The sequence below is a fragment of the Siphateles boraxobius genome, unplaced genomic scaffold (genome assembly GCF_051911475.1).
Source record: "Siphateles boraxobius isolate OS27281-9 unplaced genomic scaffold, OSU_SipBor_1 56, whole genome shotgun sequence".
In the NCBI taxonomy this organism is placed as follows: Eukaryota; Metazoa; Chordata; class Actinopteri; order Cypriniformes; family Leuciscidae; genus Siphateles; species Siphateles boraxobius.
In genome coordinates this window covers 9,878,997-9,902,371 of record NW_027509182.1, presented here as the reverse complement: position 1 = coordinate 9,902,371, position 23,375 = coordinate 9,878,997, and the positions used below count along the sequence as shown (strand labels likewise).

General features: G+C 36.5%; 1 protein-coding gene across 1 annotated transcript; it reads left to right on the top strand.

The window, feature by feature from the left end:
* Positions 1-1,756: 1,756 nt before the first annotated feature.
* On the top strand, positions 1,757-22,029 carry mlxip (MLX interacting protein). Its single transcript, XM_077206661.1, has 17 exons — positions 1,757-2,319; positions 5,557-5,663; positions 5,756-5,841; positions 5,985-6,074; positions 6,211-6,252; positions 7,158-7,404; positions 7,495-7,584; positions 9,990-10,084; positions 11,428-11,944; positions 14,661-14,752; positions 15,803-15,923; positions 16,006-16,118; positions 16,994-17,101; positions 17,951-18,078; positions 18,231-18,354; positions 18,443-18,572; positions 21,147-22,029. Exons 1-17 carry the CDS (start codon positions 2,012-2,014, stop codon positions 21,260-21,262), a joined length of 2,514 nt encoding a protein of 837 aa, XP_077062776.1. The 5' UTR covers positions 1,757-2,011; the 3' UTR covers positions 21,263-22,029.
* The last annotated feature ends 1,346 nt before the right edge of the window (positions 22,030-23,375 follow it).

The window sequence follows — 23,375 nt, the reverse complement described above, 5'->3', positions numbered from 1 at the left end:
CCAGTGTAAAGACCTGAGGACTGGTGTGATGTGTTCATATTTTCTGGTTCTGCTCAGAATCCTAGCAGCGTTCTGTATGAGCTGCAACTGTCTTATGGTCTTTTTGGGAAGGCCAGTGAGAAGTCCATTACAATAATCCACCCTACTGGTGATGAAAGCATGCACAAGTTTCTCTAAGTCTTGACTGGAAACAAAGCATCTAATTCTTGCAATATTTTTCAGGTGATAATATGCTGATTTAGTTATTGCTTTGACATGACTACTGAAACTAAGGTCTGACTCCAGAGACACACCCAGATTCCTGACTTGATTTTTAGTTGTTTGACCCCTAGACTGAAGGTATGCGTTCACCTTGAGAACTTCATCTTTGTTTCCAAACGCAATGACTTCAGTTTTGTCTTTGTTTAACTGAAGAAAGTTTTGGCACATCCAATTGTTTACTTCATCAATGCATTGGCAAAGGGAGTCAATGGTGCTGTAATCGTTAGGCGATAGGGATAAGTAGAGCTGTGTGTCGTCTGCATAGCTATGGTAAGCGATTTGGTTCTTTCTCATTATTTGGCTCATTGGGAGCATGTACAGGTTGAATAGGAGTGGCGCAAGAATTGAGCCTTGCGGGACTCCGCATGTCATGGATGTCCACTCAGACTTATGGTCTCCTATACTCACATAATAACCTCTGCCTCCTAAGTATGACCTGAACCATTTTAGGACTATCCCAGAAAGCCCGACCCAGTTTTCCAGCCTGTCAAGAAGTATTTTGTGATCGACAGTGTCAAATGCAGCACTGAGGTCGAGTAGTACCAGCACTGATAATTTGCTGGTACTACTCGACTACTACTACTACTCAACCAAGAACAAGGAGAATTTGTAGTCATGGTGAAACCTCCAAACATTTGGTATCTGAAAAGCCCTGAATATGTTCTTTACAGGACATTAAAACTGTGACATGTATGCTGTCAGAGAAATTCACTAAAATACAATGTTCACTACAGAGGACAAAAGTCTGTAGGTCCCAGGAGCAGTGTTGAGCAAACTTACTTTTGAAAGTAATGAATTACAATTACTGCGTTACTCCCTAAAAAGTAACTAATTGTGTTTCTTAGTTACTTTTTATGTAAAGTAAAGCTTTACATTAATTTTGCGTTACTTTTTCTCACCTGGACTGGGCTTGTTTGTTTTTAATAAAAAAAAAAAACAAAAAAAACACCCTTCAGCAATAAAGAAAGTAAACACAAATATGATGTTTATTTAAAAGTCATTTTTGCTTATTCATATTTTGAACTGGATCATCAAAAGTCAGCAGGAAATACATTGATTAATAAAGTGAGATTAAATAAAGTATATTTGTGTTATTTAACATATTTAATCATAGCAGGTTTGTGTAATACTCGAGTTCAGCCGGCTCTGAATGTTTATGTGAATAAAAGCCTAAATTCAATCTGTTCATCATATAAAGTGGAATTCTAAACTGCTCAATTCATATGGATTAGTTTTAAAATCCCTTTATGAACTTTTTGATATTTTTGAGTCTAAGTGGTAGTTGCGTATCTGTCAATGGAGGGACAGAAAACTCAGATTTCATCTAAAAGATCTTCATTTTGGCTCTGAAAATGAGCGAAAGTCTTGCGGGTGGTTAATATTAATGGCATTATTTTCATTTTTTGGTGAACTATCCCTTTAAATCGTGTCTCTGAAACCGAGGTAATATGTTTTGACCAGGTTTTGACTGACTTGCACAGTTGCAGCCCTCATTGTGTTTCCCAGCGTTAGTGGGTGTGCTTTCTGGTCAACCAATCGCGACGCAACGACCGTGTTGAGTTCAGTTCACCACCGAATCCCTTCAAGTTACGAGTGATAGCATGCATGCTAATGTTGAGGGCGAGCGGCAAATTCTGGCCAACAAAATAGCTTCTAAAACGATATAAATCAACCCAGTAGCAATGGACGAAAAGCGTGGCATAATGTGAAGTATCGCCAGTGCCAAAAAATCTAGCAAAATTCTTCTAATATGGCTACTCGAGATACACGGCAATACCGGAGGGCTCCTATAAAGCAAGAGCAGGACGACGACTCTGACGCAGAAGAATCGACTATTTCGTTAAAGAAACCTGATGGACGCGAGTCACAGATCATTCATAGTGGTCATTTTATGGTGTCTTCTCCTCATACCGATCACCCCCCAAAGAAAGGTTACGATTTCGACACTGTGAATAAACAAACCTGCCAGACGTATCATTTCGGGAAGACTAGCACGTCGCATCTCTCTATTGATGCCTCACTGACGAAGCTCTTCGAGTGCATGACCCTTGCATACAGGTGGGTTTATTAGTGAACAAAAGAGCCATGTACTACCTGTTTGTGCGAAGACTTCAGTTGGGCCACATTAAATGTTATTACATCCTTACTGTGAAGATGTTAGCGCACTGCTAGCTGAGCCAAAAACTTGTAGTGAAACAAGTTTTTGTGTTTTAGCAGGGTGTTTAACAGCCGACAATTCCTAGTTTTTGGTTAAGCACAAATAAAATAATATTAGCCCGTTTAGTTTTGTACTATTAGTTTGGATATAAAGCATCAACATTGACTTTATGCATGACATATAGACATAATTCTAAAAAGTGAACCTGTTTACAAAATTTGACGCCACTTTTGTGAGGAAGTGTTTCATATTTCCCCCCTTCCAATCTTGGTAACCTAGGCCTACTACACACACAGATAGTCAAAACATTAGCAATTTAGTAGTAAATGTGTAGCGTGTCTATAAAAATACTAGACAGATCTGTTTATTTATTCAGAAATGCAATAAATTCATACACACAATAATTCTGCAATGAACATGTTTTTAATTTCTGAATTAAAATTATTTTTGGTGTTTATATATGTATACACACACACACACACACACACACACACACACATATATATATATATATATATATATATATAGTTCTATATTTATAAAAATTGTTTATAATAAAATAAACAACATTAAAAATAGTAATGTTTCCAAACTTTTGACTGGTACCGTAACTTATCTCAAATTCAAAATTGGACAAAATCCCCTCGTGTGTTCCGATAATGAACAAAGAATTGTACGACAGTAATGTTGAGAGTAAATGATGACAGAATTTTAATTTTTAGCTGGCACATAATATGGACACACACACACACCTTGCAGAATGCTATTTTATCAGAGGGATCATATAAATTGCATGCCATTTTTTAGTTCTGCCCTGTATAAGCTGTTTCACATAACAGACGTTTACATATAGTACACAAGACAAAATAGGACATTTTTCTTACATGCGCTTAATACAGTAAACGCATTAAAGCACTGTTTTATGATGCTTTCTACTGAAGATTAGAAAGTTTGTGAAAACTTGTTCTGTGTGACTTACTCCATTCTTAAACATAGATTTGTTCTGATGATTATAATGCTGTTTTAAATGCTTTGATATTTACAGTAGTTAATCAAAGTTGTCCTAAGACAAGAACTGGTATTGTTCAAAATTCATGTGTTACTTTGATGAAAGGTTTGGTCCACTTCAAATGTTGACTACTGTATATAGAACTATATAATGTTGACTTTAGAAGTATCCTTAATTACCATACAGATTTTAGCTTTGGAAAATGAGCTCAAAAGGATTATAGTTGTCAAGTTTAGTGCTTGCCCAGAATACACTAAATTTTGATGAGTGATAATATGGATTAAATGTAAAACCATTTGATCGTATGTAATTACTATGCAGGGATGTTTCTTCTTTTTACTTTCATCTTTAAAAGTTGAATTTTAGTTTTAGAGAATAAAAAACCTTAAATCTCACATCCAGTGATTTAACTGCTGTTAATTGTTGTGCCTTGTTTTCCTTTTTTAGAGTTTTCATGTTATGTATCTGTTGTGCTATTGAATTCAGTATGATAGCAAAACAGTCTAGTTTTAATAGTAACTTTACAAATCCTCAGAAATAGTTCTGTCCTAAATATCCTTTTTTAGCATTTGTGTTGGTGGTGGTTGTTTTATTACCAAACATGTTCATCTCAATCCAACAGCAACCGCTTGTTTTCATTCAATTTTGCATTCACTGCCATCCGTTCAAGTCAAAGTGTCACATTTAAATTGAGACCTAAATACTGTGGTTATCTTTTTAGATTTCCGTCTTCAAATTAGAATTTCGCAATTCAAACCCAAATTTCACAATTTTGTTCTGCCTTGTGGAAATCATATGACCCTGCTATCTTATTCAGATCTTGCTCTTGTGTGGGTTTGTCTGAATTACTTTGCGTAGTTGCCTGGACCATGTCAGGTTATTTTCCTGGTTTGGTTATATGCTACACTTCCAAAACAAGTGGAGCACTTATCTGTTCCAAGAGTTTTCCCTCTTTACTTTATTGCTCAATAAAGACATTGACTAAACAACTTCACATGGGCAGCATGGAATATATAATTATTATTGTGCTTGTGAACAAAATTATGGCTAGAAAGAAGGCAAAACAACCATCATTGTATTTGTGATTTTATTTTTCAATTAGTTTCTCTCGTCTAGAGTGTTATTTAAATGTTTTATACAAGTAGTAGACTGAAACATTTTGCCTGTACAGCCATATTCCAAAGTAATCTGTTGGTTTAATAAGGAATAATTGATAACAGATCATTTTAATATTTAAAATTACTGCTCCCTGAGGTGGTATTATGACCACAATGCAATGCGATCCTCTCATGAGTATTATCTTCAAGTTTACTCCAGCTGCAAGTGTTTCTTTTAACCAGATTAGTCACATTTGAGTTATATGTAAAGGCCAGTGCAGCACAAATACTCAACACTACAAGAAATGAAACCGATTATGATGATAATCAACTAAAAAATCAACTAAAAAAAAATGTTTGCCATTTTTTTTTATAAGTCAGACCACAATGATGGATGAAGAAATATTTTAATATTTCCACAGTATTGTAGTATAAATAACAGCAACAGCAACACCAACCAATATAATAATGGTCACACTTTATATAAAGTGACCTTTATCGTTTGACTCAATTTACTTATGTACATACATTTTGGTGCATTGTAATGATATTTAAAGTACTTGCATTTGATTAACATCTGTAGTTAACTTTACCCCTAACCGTAACCCAACCATTACCAAAACTATAACCCCTATAATCCCTAAACCTAACCATACCTCAAACTCATTAGCTGTAAATATTGGATTTTTTCAGAATATGTAATTACACTGTAAATTCATAGTTTTGCAGGCATTGAATCTTAGTACATAGTAGTTAAGGTCGACCTGATAATAAATATTACTCTACAACGAGTCCATACTGGAGCAAAGTTTATACAAAAGTTGATAAAATATTTAGTCTAATTCTATCTCTGACCTTGCAATATTTGGGTATTTATAATGTGCAATGTATATCAAGCTTAGACTGTAAGTGACATGAACAGAACAGGCAATTAAATGGTTCATTGCAACTATTTGTATCACAATTAATCACCACCCAAAATGTCGTGATCTGATAGTCCTAACAAACACATATTTATTCTGTGTCCACAGTGGAAGGTTGGTGTCACCAAAATGGAAGAACTTCAAAGGCCTCAAGCTGTTGTGGAGGGACAAGATTCGCCTCAACAATGCTATTTGGAGAGCCTGGTATATGCAATGTAAGATTAATAATGAAACGCACATACTGCTTAGAAATGTGAAAACGCAGGAGTTTGTTGATTTCTGTCTGCAATGCCTGTCTTTCCTAAAGATGTAGAGAAGAGACAGAACCCTGTTTGCCATTTTGTCACGCCTTTGGATGGCAATATGGATTCGGGAGTACATCGACCAACAGAGGTGAGTATGTTTGGAGAGTCATTTGACAGTACAGATATTTTAGACCTGAATGCCTAAACCTGTTTTTCCCCTTAAAGAATTTGCACTGTTTATTTCTGTAGTTAGATCACTTTCTCTTGGTACCATGTTCTTCTGTTTCTTAGGCAATAGCAACAGAAGGCAAGTACTGGAAAAGGAGAATTGAAATCGTCATCAGGGAATATCATAAATGGAGAACATATTTTAAGAAAAGAGTATGTTTATTTTCCCCTTATATTGAACTAACTTACAGTACTGTGTAACTGTTATTTATTAATGTATTATATTTGCAACATAAATACACCAATTAATAAGATTTCTTTAATAGCACTCAGAAATTGGAATTTATAGTTACAGAAGCACAAGGATGAAGACCTGTCCAGCCTTCTCACGGTAATTTCTAGAATGTTCTCCACTATTGTTGATAAAGCTTTGCTTTCAAGCAATTTTGCATCTAAGTATAAAGTGTGTACATGCATGCAGTTGTTTTCTGTTATTTGTTACACAAACTTTGTTCATTTGTAATTAATTGATATAAAGAGATCAGCACTGCCTGTGTTAACGTCACATCAGATTTTAATAGTCCATGCATTTCAGAGTTTTTGCAAAGACTGATTTTCAGTTACAAATCTTGTTTCAAACGCTCTAAATGCATTTTTGTTTAAAGTAAATAAATCAAATATGAGATGGGAGGCAAATGTATAATCCAATGCTTTTGCATTCGCTCGCAAAACTTTTACATTCTCTTGCAAAAAAGTTTTGTGAGCAATCTTTGAATGCAAAAGCATTGAAATATACATTTTTATAAAATCCCCATGTCCTTATAGGGGCTCCGTAAGTTAAGTATATTAAGTGCATGATGGTTGTTGAGCAGGTGCCTTGTTTAAAAGTGTCTGTGCAAGAACATGCAGGTTGGCTGGCTTTTGATGACTGGAATGAAGTTGGTTTTATTTTACAGCCAAATAGCAGTTCCAAAATCTGTTTAAGCCTGTAGTGATGAATGAAAAAAAATTTGCATATAACTGAATGAACCACGAACAAGAAAATGTGTCTTAAAATGTCATGGAGTACTTCAAGTATATATTTTATGACTACGGCTGACAGACATATTTTGGGAACCTCTGGTTTTGATCAAAATGCTTTTAAAGATCACAAGAGACACAAAGTCAGTTGTGTCCTCTAACTTTTCACTGGTAGTGCATGTGCTGCTAATACACATTCTTGATGCATTTTGTTCTGCATGAACCTCGAGTGTGTCTGTTGACCTGCCCTGCTTGTTGCATTTTGACCGCCCAAAGGGTGCGGAGGAACAGTTCTCACTCTTTGGGGAAGTGTGGCCAGACACCTACCGTGTCCTCTTCTGCCAGGATGAGGATGTCAGCGTGGGAGGTCGTCGTAGGTCCCGCAAGAGTCGTGATTCACCCGTTCCAATGGAGATGGACTCCCTTTTTGACATGGACGTGCTCATGTCTGAATTCTCAGACACACTCTTTTCCACACTGGCCTCTCATCAACCTGTAGCATGGCCCAATCCAAGGGAGATTGGTGAGAAATAAGTCAAGTCAGCATTATTCACACATTTATTCTTGAGTAAGATGAACTGATGAACTGACGACCCCCCTCCTGTCGTCTTAGCCCATGCAGGCAATGCAGATATGATCCAGCCAGGCCTCATCCCACTGCAGCCTAACCTGGACTTCATGGACACTTTTGAGCCTCTGCAAGGTGTGAGCGAGAACAATTCCTCTTGTTAACTTGCAGATTAAAGCTTGACTTGTTGACACAATGACTAGTTGATGAAGAAATGTTGTTTGTGCAGATATGGCCTTACATCTACTAGGGCTGGGTATTAACATAAATTTCACAATTCGATTTCGATTCATTAGCTGGCAGTTCAATTCCAATCTCAATTTCGTTTAGATTCAGTATGGATTCATTTGGATGTTTATCATGTACAGTACATGTCAATTTTTCTCAATGAAAAATCTCTCTCAAATAATGTTGTAAACTGCAATAGTGCCTGCCAACTTAATCAGCAACTTCGGTTCCGGAAGTATTTTTTCCATTCATTTGTCCCATAGGGATTTCAAAAACACTTAATTAAAGTATTATAAGTTATAAACCTAGCCAACTATCTACAAAGTGAATTACAACATTGAGAACTTTGAATTGAAGCAAAAAAGTACTTAACAGATTTAGCGATGGAAAGAACTACAATCCCATGAAGCATTGCGAACAGCATAATCAAATTAAAAACCATGGAGACATAAAAAACTTCATTTAAAAAATGTTGATTATATATATAAAAACAATATGTTTTAAGTTTATTGCAAAATATGCGTTATATTAAAATATTTAAGTATTTTGACAGGAGGGAGACCCGACTCGATTACGTCATTCGCTGTGCTTGGAAGTGGGCGGAGCTAAAGAGATCTTTTGACACCTTTTCTTGCATCAACTCTGATTGGTGGACTGTTCTGTACAGCGTCATAGTTAATGCAGTTTTTAAGCACGATTATTTTAAAACTAAGTTGAAATAATGTGCGCCTACGGCTTCAACAGAAGTAAATACGGTAACAATTTATTTTAAGGTGAAGTAGTTACACGTTACGACATGTACGTACTTCGGGAATAACAGTAAATTATGAATAATTGCAAGTAACTAAATCTAATGCTAACAGTAACTCTATAGTACGTACATGTAGTTAATTAATATTACTCAGTACTTATTTGAGTAAGTACAATGTAATTACGTCACCTTAAAATAAAGTGTAACTGCAAATACTATCGATTGACAACCTCGTTACCCACAGTAAAGTTGTCTTTAAAGGTTTATAAAGAAGGAAAAAATTAATGAAGTTTTTACTTCCGAAACCTGGCTGTTGCTGTCAGTTGGAAAATTACTATATTATTAACTGTTAAAAATAACAACTGATTTGTTTACAGACATTTAAATTGTACATAAGGCAATTTTTATGATACTAACTTTTTAAAAAAAATTTGCAATGAAACAATTACTTATCTGCTCCAATTAGTTTTTTGAAATAACAGAAGTGTCTGTCTAAAAAAAAATGACGTACTTAGTCAAACATAAATTAAATATTGAAGAATAGGTTAAGTAAAAATAAGATTGTTATATAGTACATATATTTACCAACTACTCCTCTCTAGAGTTAATATTTCTAGCTAACTATCAAGCTATGGACAATTGGACATTTAATGTAAAATTGGACTTAAATGTATAGTAAATGGACTGCATTTATATAGCGCTTTCACAGACCGAATGGCCACGCTTTACATATTTGCCTCACATTCACCCATTCATACACACATTCATACACCGAAGGCGGTGTCAGCCATGCAAGGCGCCACCCAGCTCGTCGGGAGCAGTTGGGGTTAGGTGTCTTGCTCATGGACACCTCGACACTTGGTCAGGTGGAACCGGGGATTGAACCACCAACCTTTCGGTTTGTAGACAACCTACATGAACCACTGAGCCACTGCCGCCCCAGTCATGGAGTCAATGTAACAGTCAATGTAACATGACATTATATATTAACATATAGTTAAAAGCTGTTTTATTGACGTCTTTTCCGCAGTTGAAACACTGGCTGAGCGTTTGCATGAGACATGATACATTTCCGTAAGCTGCACTGTATCTTTCAACATACATTCTGATTCATATTTATTTCATGCTATAACTAGTAGTAAAGAGGAACAGATGATCGGTTCACGTGCCGCTTGAACTGAAGCCCTACAGAGATCTGTCACGCCACATTATGCCAAAATGGTATTTACTGTTTGAATTTTGTCATAAAACTGACTTTGTTTTATATTAATAGTAGCAAAGCACAAAGCTTTTGTAATTAATGTTATTAAATTACGATTAATTTAACTTAAAATTGAGAAATCAATAGTCAACCAAGTCCTAACATCTACTGGCAAATGGTGATTTTGTGACTAAATCACTCTTTTAGTTGTTAATTTTGAATTCATGAATCAATAAAACAATTTTGTGGAACATTCTTCATCAAAGTCATCAATGAATTTCCTACAAATTCACTCAATCTGTCAGAGTAGCTGTAAATTTAACTCACTGGATCAAAAGTCTTTTTTGTGTTCCCAACTAGATTTGTTTCACACCCTGCGTCCGCAAGCCTTCCCCTTCACTTCCCAAACTTCCCCACCAGTCACTCCCTTAACCAGCAGCAGCTCCCAAACACAGGTAACCCTCCTGAACATGCAACACAGATTTGTAGGGCTCTAGGTTTTTCCTGTTTTGTATGCACTTCCTTTCCTCCACCGCAGATGCACAGTTGCTTCATGTTAATTGCGAAACTCTACAGTGTCTTTGGAACCCATTAGAATCATTAAAGATTAGTATGCATAACTGAACTGTGTAAATGTGCATACTATGATAAGACACAATGGGTTACAATTGACAGCAGGAATGGGATGTGTAGCTTTAAAATAGCTTATTCATGACTATTAATAAAAATTAAAAAAAATGCCATTTTTACTAACCACCTTATTTTGTTAAAATTATTAGCATCGCACAGATTCTGCCACAACTGACCAAAACTGCAAAACATTTTATAGGGAGGACTTTTATAATTTTCAGAGATGATACACATGATTTTTTTTTAATTGTTGACACCATTAACATAGATCTGTATCACTGTCATGCCTGTGAAAGAGGCCTTAAAATGAGCATACTGGCACAGTCTTTTAAAAAGCTGTTGTTCAAATAAAAAGTGCATTAAACCCAACACTGATTGAAAAACTCCAAAAAGGTACCTGTACAATTGTACGGCAGTTTCTTGCTGAAATAAACACTAGTGGCAGTAAACAACAACTTTTATTCCTTTTCACGCAAATTATGATTACAGAGCCAGATTATCGATTTGTGAATTATTTTTTGTGCTGTTCCTTGCACAATACTATGTTATGGACTCAAAACACTTTTACTGCAATCTGAAATTGAACTTGCATAAATTAGGATTTATATTTTGCACTAATCTAATGACTAACTAAGTTTGAATGCAGTATAATAACTGCAAATACCTATTGCTAACTTTGTGTTGTTAATATTAATTAAAAGAACTATAATTACCAAAAATGAAGAAACCACTCACTGCTCTTGTAGCTTTAATGAATATTAATGTATTATATCTTCCACCACATTTGCAAATTAATAGCAAAAATATTGCAAATATTTACTAAATGGTATATCGCTACTTGTTAAGTTTAGTACTTGTTTTTAGTTTGAATGCAGAATAATAGATGCAAAAACCCATTTCTGACTTTGTGTTGCTAATATTAATTTAAAGAACTATAAATACCAAAAATGAAGAAACCACTCACTGCTCTTGTAGCTTTAACAAGTATTAATGTATTATATCTTCTACCACATTTGCAAAGTAATAGCAAAAATATTGCAGATATTTACTATATGGTATATCCCTGCTTGTTAGGTTTAATGCTTGTTTTTCTGAAACAATGATATGCACAAAGCAAAGGCAGAAAAGAGTATGCATTGTGCTGATATTGATACTTGTTGTTTGCTAGAATGCCTTGCTGTCATCCATGCCGCTGTCCTCGGAGCTTCCCTCTCTGCCGCTGGACTACCGCCTCATCCCGTCCGCTCCACTGCCCAGTCATCTTGCAGTCGCCAACCAGGACAGTGGGAATGCTGCTGGCCCGTCCTACCAACAAGCCTACGTGCCTCTCTTCACAGAGCATGTGACCCCCTCCGTCCCATCTCTCCTGCCACCACCAGCTCCGCCTCTCCCAGCAGGAGGTGTTTCTACAGTCACTACAGTCCCTCAGCCCACCCCAAACATCCCGTCTCCTTCTGTAACAACACACTCCGCCCCTTCCACAGTAACTCGCACAGATGCTGCCACTACCTTCAGTCGCAGGTCCAGCTTTGAGTCTCCACAGCCTGCGGCATCACCAAACTCACAGTCAGTGAACTTAGCCTTGCCCAAATCCATTCTGCCTTCTGTTCCTAGCAAAAAGGCCAGACACCCACAGAGACAGATCGTCCCGGCCAATCCACTGCCATCTCAACTCATACTCACAGGTTTGTGCCTCTCCTCAAAGCAGATTTTTTGACATGCTCACTAACACACAAAAAACATCTAAAAATAGACTCATGTCCACAAATAATAACACATTTAACATATTCTGTTGTTTAATTACATATTTCTATAAACCATTTAATAATAAGCAACACATTTTCAGTTTGATATTTTTTAGGGCTGCACAATTTGGGGAAAATGTCATATTGCGATTATAGAGGTCTATATAGCGATTGCGATATAATAAACAAATGATTTAATGAGTCAACTTGCTTGGTCCTAAAGCAAAATGCACACATAGATTAGGGATAATTCTGAAATGTGTATTTTGCAACTCAAACTAGCAACAACAACTAAATGATTGATAACACCTATAATGATCAATAAGCCATTGTTGTCTGGATAAAAATGAATTTAAATTTAAAAAATGAATTTGAATTTAAATATTAATTTCAAACAATAATATAGCCATCCAACATTACAGTGATTCCGTCATTACAATTGAAAGCTATAAATTTTTTGTAAAACATTTATTAGGCTTCAAAAAATATAACAGATTTTAATTTAAGTGAACTTTAAACAATCCTCACATAAACCCGTAATAAATGTCATATTTACCTGTGCCCTTCCGGTCTAACAGGTACAAAAATTGAATGAAGTTATCAAACAGTCTGTGCTGCATAAATTATACATTATATATAGACTAATCCTTATTAAAACTATAAAAGTTCTTTAGTCAGGAGCAGCAAGTAATTTTCTGTTTCCATTTGTTATTTGATTAACTTTACTGACAGAAGGCTTTATTGGCTGCTGGCCCTTTAAGAGCAGCCGCTGCTGACAGAGCAGGATCTCTCACGCGCCTCATTCTCTCACAACTCTTTACGTCCAGCATAATAATGCTCTTATGTTATGAAGATACTCGACAAAACGACATTTTGGCATAATTGTGTGTGTTGTTATTCGTTCAAGTGCGAAAGAAAACTGTATTCTGGCGCGCGGTCTGTGGATGCGGCTGATACTGGCGCGCGTCTTTCTGTGAGTCACAGTCAGGACATTCACAGGCAGCGCGCTCTCTTTTGACTTGTCACACATGAATGGTTTAAAGGCATTTGCACTAATAAGAGCGGGATCATGTAACACTAGCCAAAGGATGACAAAAAATAACAGATGCTACGTTAATTGCGTTAACAGCCCTGATTTGTTTATTTCATATAAAATCGCAGCATTTTGTTTCATATAATCGCATAGGCTTGACATCGCTATTTTGTTATGATTAATCGTGCAGCACTAATATTTTATAACAACCTGCATAAACTTTAGAAAATGGCAGCTGTGGTTGTTAGAACAGAACAGTAGCTAGTGGTAACTTAAATTTACAGGCAAAAGGATAAATTAGCAAAAAAATATTTGAAAAAATACATTTTCACAAAAGTTTCATGGGCCCCAGAATATTTTGTTATATGAATATCTGAACATGCAATATATCAAAACAAAGAAGAGACCCTCTGCTTTTAAACAAAAAAACTTGAATATGGGTAAGTTTAATTAAAAAAGTGACATTTTGAGCATAAAGCTGAGAAATTTGCAAAAATATTTCTGGATCGGATTCAGAATGATGATCAAAACACAGATGGAGTAGATCGAGTCTTAAGGTTGCACAGTCTTGTACCTCATCCTGGGTCGACATTTCATACGGTAACATTAAGGAGTTTGGATTTATATGCCGTTTAATGTTGATGATCGCGTTCTATCACATATGCATCTGCTTACATATATCGCTTGTTTCTGCATCTTCTATGCCTCTCTTTCGATCAGGAGATACAGTACTCTTTCAGAAGATGTGTCATAGCGCCCTCTATCTTGTAACAGTGAAAACACTGAAAACCGGAAATTCTGTCAATGGCGGAGAAAGAGTGAATATACTCAAATCTAGTTTTTAATCTTAAAGTATACTGACATCCACATGAATCAAAGTAAATGCTAATATATGAAAGGTGTGCGGTGTCATGCACACAAATACGAAACACCATCATGGTAACACAACACTAAAATAATACAATAATTTAACAACATAAGATTAACGTACCCTAACGTACGTAAATGAGAACAAAACTAAGATGAAACAAGGATTTCAATGAACAACGATCAAATGTGAGCTGTCGCACAGAGAATTCTGGGAATGTCAGTTTACTTTTTTCACTTTAAATTACAAGATGCCTTGTTTTTTTTCACATGTACAACTGTACATTTATCCACATTTCATTGTAAAATGACATGAAAATGACTCAGTTTTTCACTATATAAAGTAAGGGAACTTACCGTTAACCAATGAACAGGTTTTTAACCGTAGCATTTTACAATGCTTTACTGTTAAAATGGCTTTGCCATACAGTGACGGACTCTGGTTATAATGCTGTTTTCATTTATCAGTAATTGATGGAGAAAACCTCTCCATGTTAGTAATTTAGATTAATTTTGTATTGAAATATTTTAACCTGTTTAGCAGTTCTAATTAAAACACATTTACTGCAAACTTTCCACAAGCTGCTGATCTGCCACAATAGTACAATTTCACACGTTTTAGTGTTCATCTATTATTGGATCTACGATTACAACTACAATGGATCCCCAAATATCTATAGTAGGATAAAAATCAACAGCATTGCCAATGCTGAAATTGTTCTCATCATGTACATATCCCATCATAACCATTCCCAGGTCCCGCCAGTGCTGTCATTGTTACCTCGTCCCCTCTCAACACTGATGTTGTCCCCACCACTGGTTTCATTGCCTCCTCCAGTATTCCTTGTGTAAGATTTCCACCCTTCATGTCCTATCATGTTTTACAATAGATAGTCTATATAGACGGGTTGTGTATCATTCAGGATTGATTTAAAGAATCTTTTAGAATTCCTAAATTTTAATTGAGTTCGCAAGCAGGATGCAGAATTATAATTCAAATTTAAATGAAAGTAAATAGAATTGAAAATGCGTGTAATGGTTATTAGTAAATTTTATAAATTGTTCAGTCTAAAACATATCTAACATTTTCATGTACAACATCTACACTACTGTTCAAAAGTTTGGAGTTGGTAAGATTTTTTTTTAAATGTTTTTGAATATAAACAATAACGATGATAAAACAATTTCAGAATTCTTTCAAAATTCAGGAGGCCGCCATGTATTTGGAATAGAAACCTTTTGTAACACTATGAATCATTTTTGATTAATTTTATGCGTCCTTGGTATATAAAAGTATAAATTTCTTTTAAATAAAACTTACTGACCCCAAACCTTTGAACATTAGTATATGTGTTTTGGTCTGAGGCCCTGTCTGCTCCACAAGTTAACAATCAACTCATGCACGGATATAGTATTTCTCTTCCATGAAATCAGACCAAAAATTATTGACTCATCTTGCACTCAAGGACGTGTTCAATGAAATGATACAAGTCTCTCACCCTAATAACACTTGTCTCTCAATAGCAATAATAAGTAGCAATGGGTGTAAATTTTATAAAAGTAAAAAATATATTTTTTAATGCCCCGTCCATACTTTCTAATTCAATAGAAAATAGGTGAACGGAAGAGAGAATATTGTGCTTAAACAGTTTCTTGGGAATTTCTTGCCCATTTTTCTATAGTGTGACTTAAATATCTTTGAATTTCAATTCACTAAATTAATTTTCCTATATTTCCAATTCAGCATCCTGTGGGTTGTGGTTCGTTCCATTTCTGATTCATGAATTAAAAGGGAGCCAGTTCTTAATTTTGAATTCTACCCAACCCTAATAAATAATAATTAATTTTGGCCCCAAGCAATCTAAAATTACAATAAAAATGTACACACTACTTCGCAGGGTTCTGCTGGGTTTCATATTCTCCCTCAGACACAGAAGTCTCCCCAACTAATCGTACCCAAAGAGGAAACTGCCACAAATGTGTCCAACAACAAGACATCTATACAGTCTTCAAGTACAGGTTCGATTCAGCCCAGTCACTTTCAATTTATGCTGAAATTGCTCTGTGTTTTTGTTCATTTTCATATTCATTTTTTCTTTAGCACACGACGGACGTGTTTCAGGTCAAGGGTCACCATTGGGACCAGAACAGGTACCGAGCCCCCAGTCACCTCTCAACACCAGTGCAGGCATGGGCAAAAATGAAACCTGTAAGGTACGGTTCATGAGATTGCACTCTACTAATGTTGTATAACTCTACATTGATGCGATGTATCCAGAAATGCAAAAGGTTAATTTACACACATTTTCAAAGCAGAATGTTTCAAATGTAAACATTTTCACAATAAATCATAGTCGAAAAAGTTGCTGATATTGAATGAATGGCACATTTTAAAGATTGTTTACTAGCGGTGTAACGATACGCTCATGTCACACTCATACGCTCATGCGATACTCTAAGACACATGATAAAAGGTTAACAAAAAATTTACTGTTGATTAAAATGCTAAATTTGATATTACATTGTGTGTGTAAATGGCTTGGACTCTGTGCTGGAAACACAAAGCACAGGACAATAGAGACACCAGAATAACAATAATCATGATTCTGAAGCTGAAAATACTGAATTATTTTAGACGAATATGCTTGTGCTCTGTCACTGACTAGATATATTTAAAATAATGTAGCATTTTTTACTGGTAACATCAGACATTTGGCTTTATCAGGACACACAAATATTCCCCCATTGCATTATTATACATTATATTCAACATTATATATAGTAGTTTAACTAAAACTCTAATGCACAGTCATTTTCAATTTGGGTGAAGTACACAAAATACATATTGTCACTATCCAAGATACATAATGTTGCATTTTTGTATTGCGATATATTGTGGCACGATATATTGTTAAACCCCTATTATTTACTCAAAATTCACTCAATTTTTTTTGTGTGTGTTGGGGGAGGGGACTAACAACTTTCTTAATTGGCCAATTGAGCATAATTGTCACTAATTTTGATGTTGAAATATCCAAATATCTACCAATTTCTCAGTCTGTCTTGTTTTGTAATTTTTGCTTTGACAGAGTCGCAGAGTGACTCACATATCTGCAGAGCAGAAGAGGCGATTTACCATAAATGTCTGCTTCAAGACATTGTGTAACCTTGTGCCGACCCTCAAGTCTCAATCAAATGTAAATCTGCATTCATCTTTCTTCATTCTCAAAATCCACATTAACCCTTTTTTTGTAGAGCATATAATTTGCTTGAAGTTGTCTCTGCATAACTGTAATGGGAGAAAGTGTTTTAAAGAAGCCATATGATGTTCTCTTCAAAGGTCATTTTTTAGTTTTTTGGATGTGCTAGAATAGGTTAGGCATTATTTTTCACATACTGTACATTATTGCAATTCACCTTTTAGTGCTTAATCCTGTTCTGTACACACACAGTTCAGTCAATTACAGGATTGACAACTGCATTCTACTACCGAATTAACCAAAAAATGCAGGTAGTGACAACCGCATTTACAAAATTTCTACGCAGTGTGTACAGAACCAAACAAGTAGTTGTTAATGACGTACGATGAGAAATATAAGACAAGAGATACATCTCTGATGTACGTTAAAATACGAGCCAAGCTTAAACAACAACCCCAAAAAAGCTTATAATACACAACGCCTCCGTAGACTGTGCTTTAGTTGAAATTGCTGAACACAATGAAACTTTACAGTTTGTACATGGCCATTGTGACATAGACAAGTGCGGTAGTAATCTGCACTTCGATCAAGGCGTTTTAGGCAGATCTGTAGAAGTGTTCTCTGTTAGATGGAATACATATGTGAAACGCTTTGCAACTTTGCAGATCTTATACATGCACAAACAGACACATTGCACACTAAAGGAAAAAGGAAAACATTAAAAAGCATCATATGGCCTCTTTAACATTGAAAAATAATGTAATTACTGTTTAATTTTGGCCCTTAAACAGCATAACATGCTGGTGATGTAACTTTATTTTTTGTAACCCATATCTGGGTTTTCAGATCAGTAATGCTGCAACACTTCAAAAGACAGTTGATTACATTGGCAAACTACAACTAGAGAGACAACAGATGCAGGAAGAGACCAAAAGACTACGAGAGGAGATTGAGGAGCTTAATACATCTATAAGGTAAGTGTTCATTAAAAATAAATATTGGGAACTAATTTAAAGTATTACATTTGGAAAAACTGCTGCTTCATAGCCAGACTATTTCAAAGTAAAGATATGTGTGCATGTAGACCTGCTTATTCTCTGTAAAAGATGCCCATTATTTATTGCAGCTTGTGCCAGGAACAGCTCCCTGACACAGGGGTTCCCGTCACACGCCATCGCTTTGACCACATGAGGGAGAAGTTTGAGGACTATGTGAAGAACAGAACTCTTCAGAACTGGAAATTCTGGATAGTATCCTTAAGCCTGAAAAGATTGAACTGTATAGACAAAATGTTTTTACCGAATTGGACTCTTATTTTCTTTAATGCTCCTCTCTCAGTTTAGCGTCATTATTCAACCTCTGTTTGAGTCCTTCAATGGGACCGTGTCTACCAACAACAACACAGAGCTATGTGAATCCACCATGCAGTGGCTGGATCGTTACTGTGCCCTCCCTGTCCTCCGACCTAGTAAGTTCACCGTTCCACTTCATTGAAATGTCAGCAAATGTAAACTTTTTCTTCGACTGGACAGTTGTAGTCTCGCATAGCCAGACATTCAGACTGACGGCAGAAAGTCTGGACTCCATAGCAGCTTTCATTGGCCAAGGGGATGTCTGACCGACATGTCAAGCAACCAATCGTAGTTCGTTTTATGCAGCGTCATGTTTAGGGGTGTAAAAAGTTAAAGTCGCTGTCCCCACAATAACAGACCGCCATGCAATTAATTCAAAACATAATAGTGCTGTGAACCTCACATACTTTTGAAAAAACAGCGTTTAGTTGATCCTGATAAGAACTCATTGTCACACGATGGCTTTCTTCTTCCATGAGGGGGTTTGGCTTCACGATGGCTTTGTTTCTTGGTGGACCGTTAAATAACGTGACGCACACGTATCCCGGAAATCCGTGAGGATTAAACCAATCAGTGGTTTCCATTTTGTGTGCCATATGCATTAGACTTTAATATTTGTTTGTTTTAAAAAATAGCATTTTAAATTGCAAATTTAACCATACATTTTTTTTTCTGAATCGTGCAGCCTAAGTAAAGAGCAATTTTTTTTACTGTTTTGTTTACAAAACAGTAAACATAGCAGCTTATCCTTCTTTATCGTTTTTGTTTTGGTTCTTGTACTAAACTTCCTTCCAAGCAAATGTCCTGTCAGTGACACGAGTGCTGCCCTACGTCTGGTAGAGTATAAAAAGCAATTATACTGTACAATTGTGGCAAAAGGTTGAGAGACCCTGGTCTAGAGTTCTTTATGGGAGCAAACACGTCACAATAGGCTCTATGCACGATCGTTTCCGCGTTTTGTCTCAGCCCGCCCAGTAGGCTTGCTACGGTAGTCGGTGTTACCGGTGTTACACGGTGTTCAGTCTTAACAACGGTTTCATCACTTGCCCACGCGACACCGCGGTAAAAAAAAACGCAGTATCCGTTTTTTTCTGTCACCCGTTGACTAGCGTTATTTGATCACACTCTTGTGATCACACTGTGAATGCTTTTAATCGCAACAAGACTAGAGAGGCCACGCTATAAGTCCTGCCTATTACACACACACACGCGCGCGGCGCGCGACCCACAGAAGAGAGTTCTCTTTTGGGCTTGAACAAACCATAACACACACAAATTATGCCAAAAGGTCCGTTTTGTTGAGTGTCCTCATAAGAGCAGTATTAAATGATTTAAATAAAGTCTTAAATTGACGTAGAGATTTGTGAGAGGGACGCGTGTCAGATCGCGTCTCTGTCAGCAGTGGCTGGTCTTAAAGTGTCACTAATGTCAATCAAAGAACAAAGGTAAGAGAGTAAATAACTCACTCAGACACAGATCCAAGATGATTATTATATCGGTAGCCTAATAATCATGAATGCACTCTGCTATCTTTTAACACATCACTCTGGCGAGCGGCTTCTTCACGCAAAAGAAAAACTCTTCATGAAGTGCAGTGAAATTCAGCGATCTATGGCGTTTCCTGATGGATCATGTTTGTTTGTTATAAAATATCCTCACCGTCACATCCTTACCGCCCAGTTACATCCGGTGCTGCGTCAGAAGCCGTTTTTGCATTAGGTGGAGATAATGGCAAATTACACTTGCTGTTTACAAAAACTTCCTGCGGTTAACGTGAATGATGTTAACACCACTGTGAGGCAGTTAGCTGTCACACATAAGAGTAAGAAAGAGAAGGGCTTTAAATTATATATTTCGACCTACATCGACAACTTTGAGGGTGAGTATTCTCTCATATCGTGCAAAATCCGACTAGCGAATCAGTTTCTAAAATCGTTGTCTCCGTTTCTGAGAAAATTAATTTTATTAAAGTTTTGCTGCTATACACTTTACTATAGAACGCGCTATGCGGAAGTAAAGACGCTGGCTGAGATCCTACCGGAAATATGTCAGCAGCGTTCCTGCATAGAGCGTATAGTCCTCGTTTAAATAATTCCCACGCAACATATACATAAAAAAAAAAGGGATGAGGCCTGGTTGAGTTAGTTAGTAGTGTGCTGAAACTCGCAGCTCTGGTAAAAGGCATGACATTTACAAAACACGCTCGAAGCATTTGACCAATCACAGCACACTAGTCCAGCCGACCAATCGGAGCACTTTGCACTTTTTAGCAGGAGGGGCTTCATAGAGACAGAAACTAAAGAGACGTTACTGACAGACTGAGAGGAAAGGAGCTGCAACAATGTCGAATATGGGGAAAATAATTTGTTTTTTGAACATTTCAAGCATGAAAACCTATTCTAGTAGAGCCCAAAAACAAAACCAAGACTTTGAAAAAGGGTATAATAGGTCTGCAGCCACTGCCTATAGGTTGTGAATTGATGACAGAAATATGATGTGAAATTAAATGATAGAAATATCTAATGAAAGTCATAGTGTTTTGGTGGTCTCAAATGCACAAACTTCTTTTGTTCTAACCTGGTGCTTTCTATTCGGTGTTTACTGTTTCTTCATTTTAATGTAATATCATGTATAGCTGTGTATTATGTTCACCATTTTCTCTCTTTGTGTTTTTTTTCTGTATCCTACAGTGGTACTCAAGACATTACGACAGCTCTGTACCACCACCTCCATCTTGACCGATCCCAAACTGTTACCCGAGGAAGCCAAAAAAGCTGTTCTCAACCCCAAAAAACATTCCTCATGATCCTCAGTTTTAACCCTCTGACATCTAAAATGTGATCTAAAAACTCCACTCAAAATGGTGGAAATGCAAGAGAACTGCTTGATTGTCAACTTTAAATGTGTTCATAGAAGTGGACAAAATGGAGAACTCTGTACATGGTCAAATTGTTTGCTTCTCTTATGTACAGGAAGATACAAATGGCCACTCAATCCTAAAAAGAATGAGCTTTTTTTTCTTTTAGCATAAGGGATCTATTTTAAAATGACAAACCAAAGTCAATTTCTCTTGTTTACATTCATCATCTTGAGACTCATACAGCTGGCATGTCTCCGACTGCATAGTTTTACTAGACCTGTTGCCTTGAGACTCAGGGTGTTTTTTTATGTTAGGGTGTTTTTTGTATTTGACGCTGTTATTCTGGTTATTTAGTGACCTTTCGGAAATTTATCCTCTGTTCACCCAAAAACCGCTACACCATTTAACAAATACCAGGATCGAGACTTTTTAAGTGCATGGACAGATGCATGGGCCTGTAAAACTATCTGCCGAAAATGACAAATAGAATTACAGCCACAAATATTTATATTCATGTAAGTGTGAGGTACATTTGTTGTTTCTTAAGATGAACATTTAAAGGACTTTCGATAGGCAGATTAGTGGGTTTTTTTCTTTTGGGGAGGATGTCTTAATGTCAGACACCTGATTTCAGCAGTTCATATTAAACGGCTCACGGGTCTAAAATGTACGAACATAGCATCTTTTATTAAATATTGAACTTTTTTTCCCCACTGTGTTCTGAATGCTGATTTGATCAACACGTTGTTTCTGCATTTACTTGGTGGAAAAAAACAACCTAATTAACTTTGGACTGTTCCCAATAAAAATATATGAATTTTGCATTCATTTATATGCAAGGCAATTGACTAAATAATGTAATTTGTATGGGAAGTTGGAGGCTATTTTCAGTAATCTAAGCAAAGCAGGGCAGGATATAAGTAACTTATTTACCATACAAACAGTTGTACCGTCTCCTTTTAGTTCAGGCTTAATTTTCAGAGTTAAACTAAATCATTTAAATTCACATATCCTTTTCAATCTGAACCTTGTTCAAAAATGTTTGACAAACACAATATGGTGGATTTCTCCCTTTTTGTTTTTGAATGAATACTTAATGTAAACGCCGAGTTCTTTCCTTACCCCAAGCCTTCATAGTAGGCTTACAATAATGATTTTTATTCAGAGTGCTCAGGTAGGATTTGATGGCGGTTGAAAAAGTCATTTCTCGCGACTATACATGTTATTTTTTCCCCCCCATCTGTGAATCTGCACAGAACTAACGCCAGATAAAAATGTGTCCGAGTGTGGTACACTGGTACGACTTGCTCTGAAGGCGTGCAGTTAGTTTGTGCGGACTTTGTAACGTTAAAGGTTGTATCAGCGATTTCAGGCCCAGACAAAAATTATCACATTCATCTCATCTTTCCTACCGATCCACTAGCTGCCCGCCCCATAAGCAGGCTGTCAAAAAAACGTGTCTCTGTAGGCAGCCTAGGCTCTGAGATCTGCACACAAAAACAAATGGGTACAACCACCACTCAAAATCAAAATAAAGAGTGTTCTAACCAATCACCGACAGGGCGGGTGTTGTTTGTTTTTGCGCTCGTGCACGGCGCCTGCACGCGAAGTCGGAGCTGAAGAATAAGGCAGCGTCTATCATCAACCCTATGCTATCAACGGACCAGATACATTTAACATGGAAGAGGCAATCCCCAAGAAGAGAAGGAGGATTAGGGCGAGGGAATACCCTCGTTTTTCGTCAAAGAAACGGAATAATAATCAGAAAGGCTTTAGAACGGTAGAGAGAATTCAAAGATTTGAAAAATTTTAAATCGGACGCTGAGGTTGCACTGTTTCTTCTGGACAGGTGAGTAGCTTCTAGTGCTGACTTTTTTGTATGTGAACTGTGTGTGGAAATATAATTCTTTAAAAAATATGAGTGAAGCTCGACTAAACTCGGATAGCTCTAGCGAATATCAGATTGTAGGGATTTAGTGTGCGAGACTGGCATGCTAGTGAGCGAGTTGATTCTGACGAATTGGAATTCGTTGAGGGAGGGGTCAGCTAACTTGGTTTG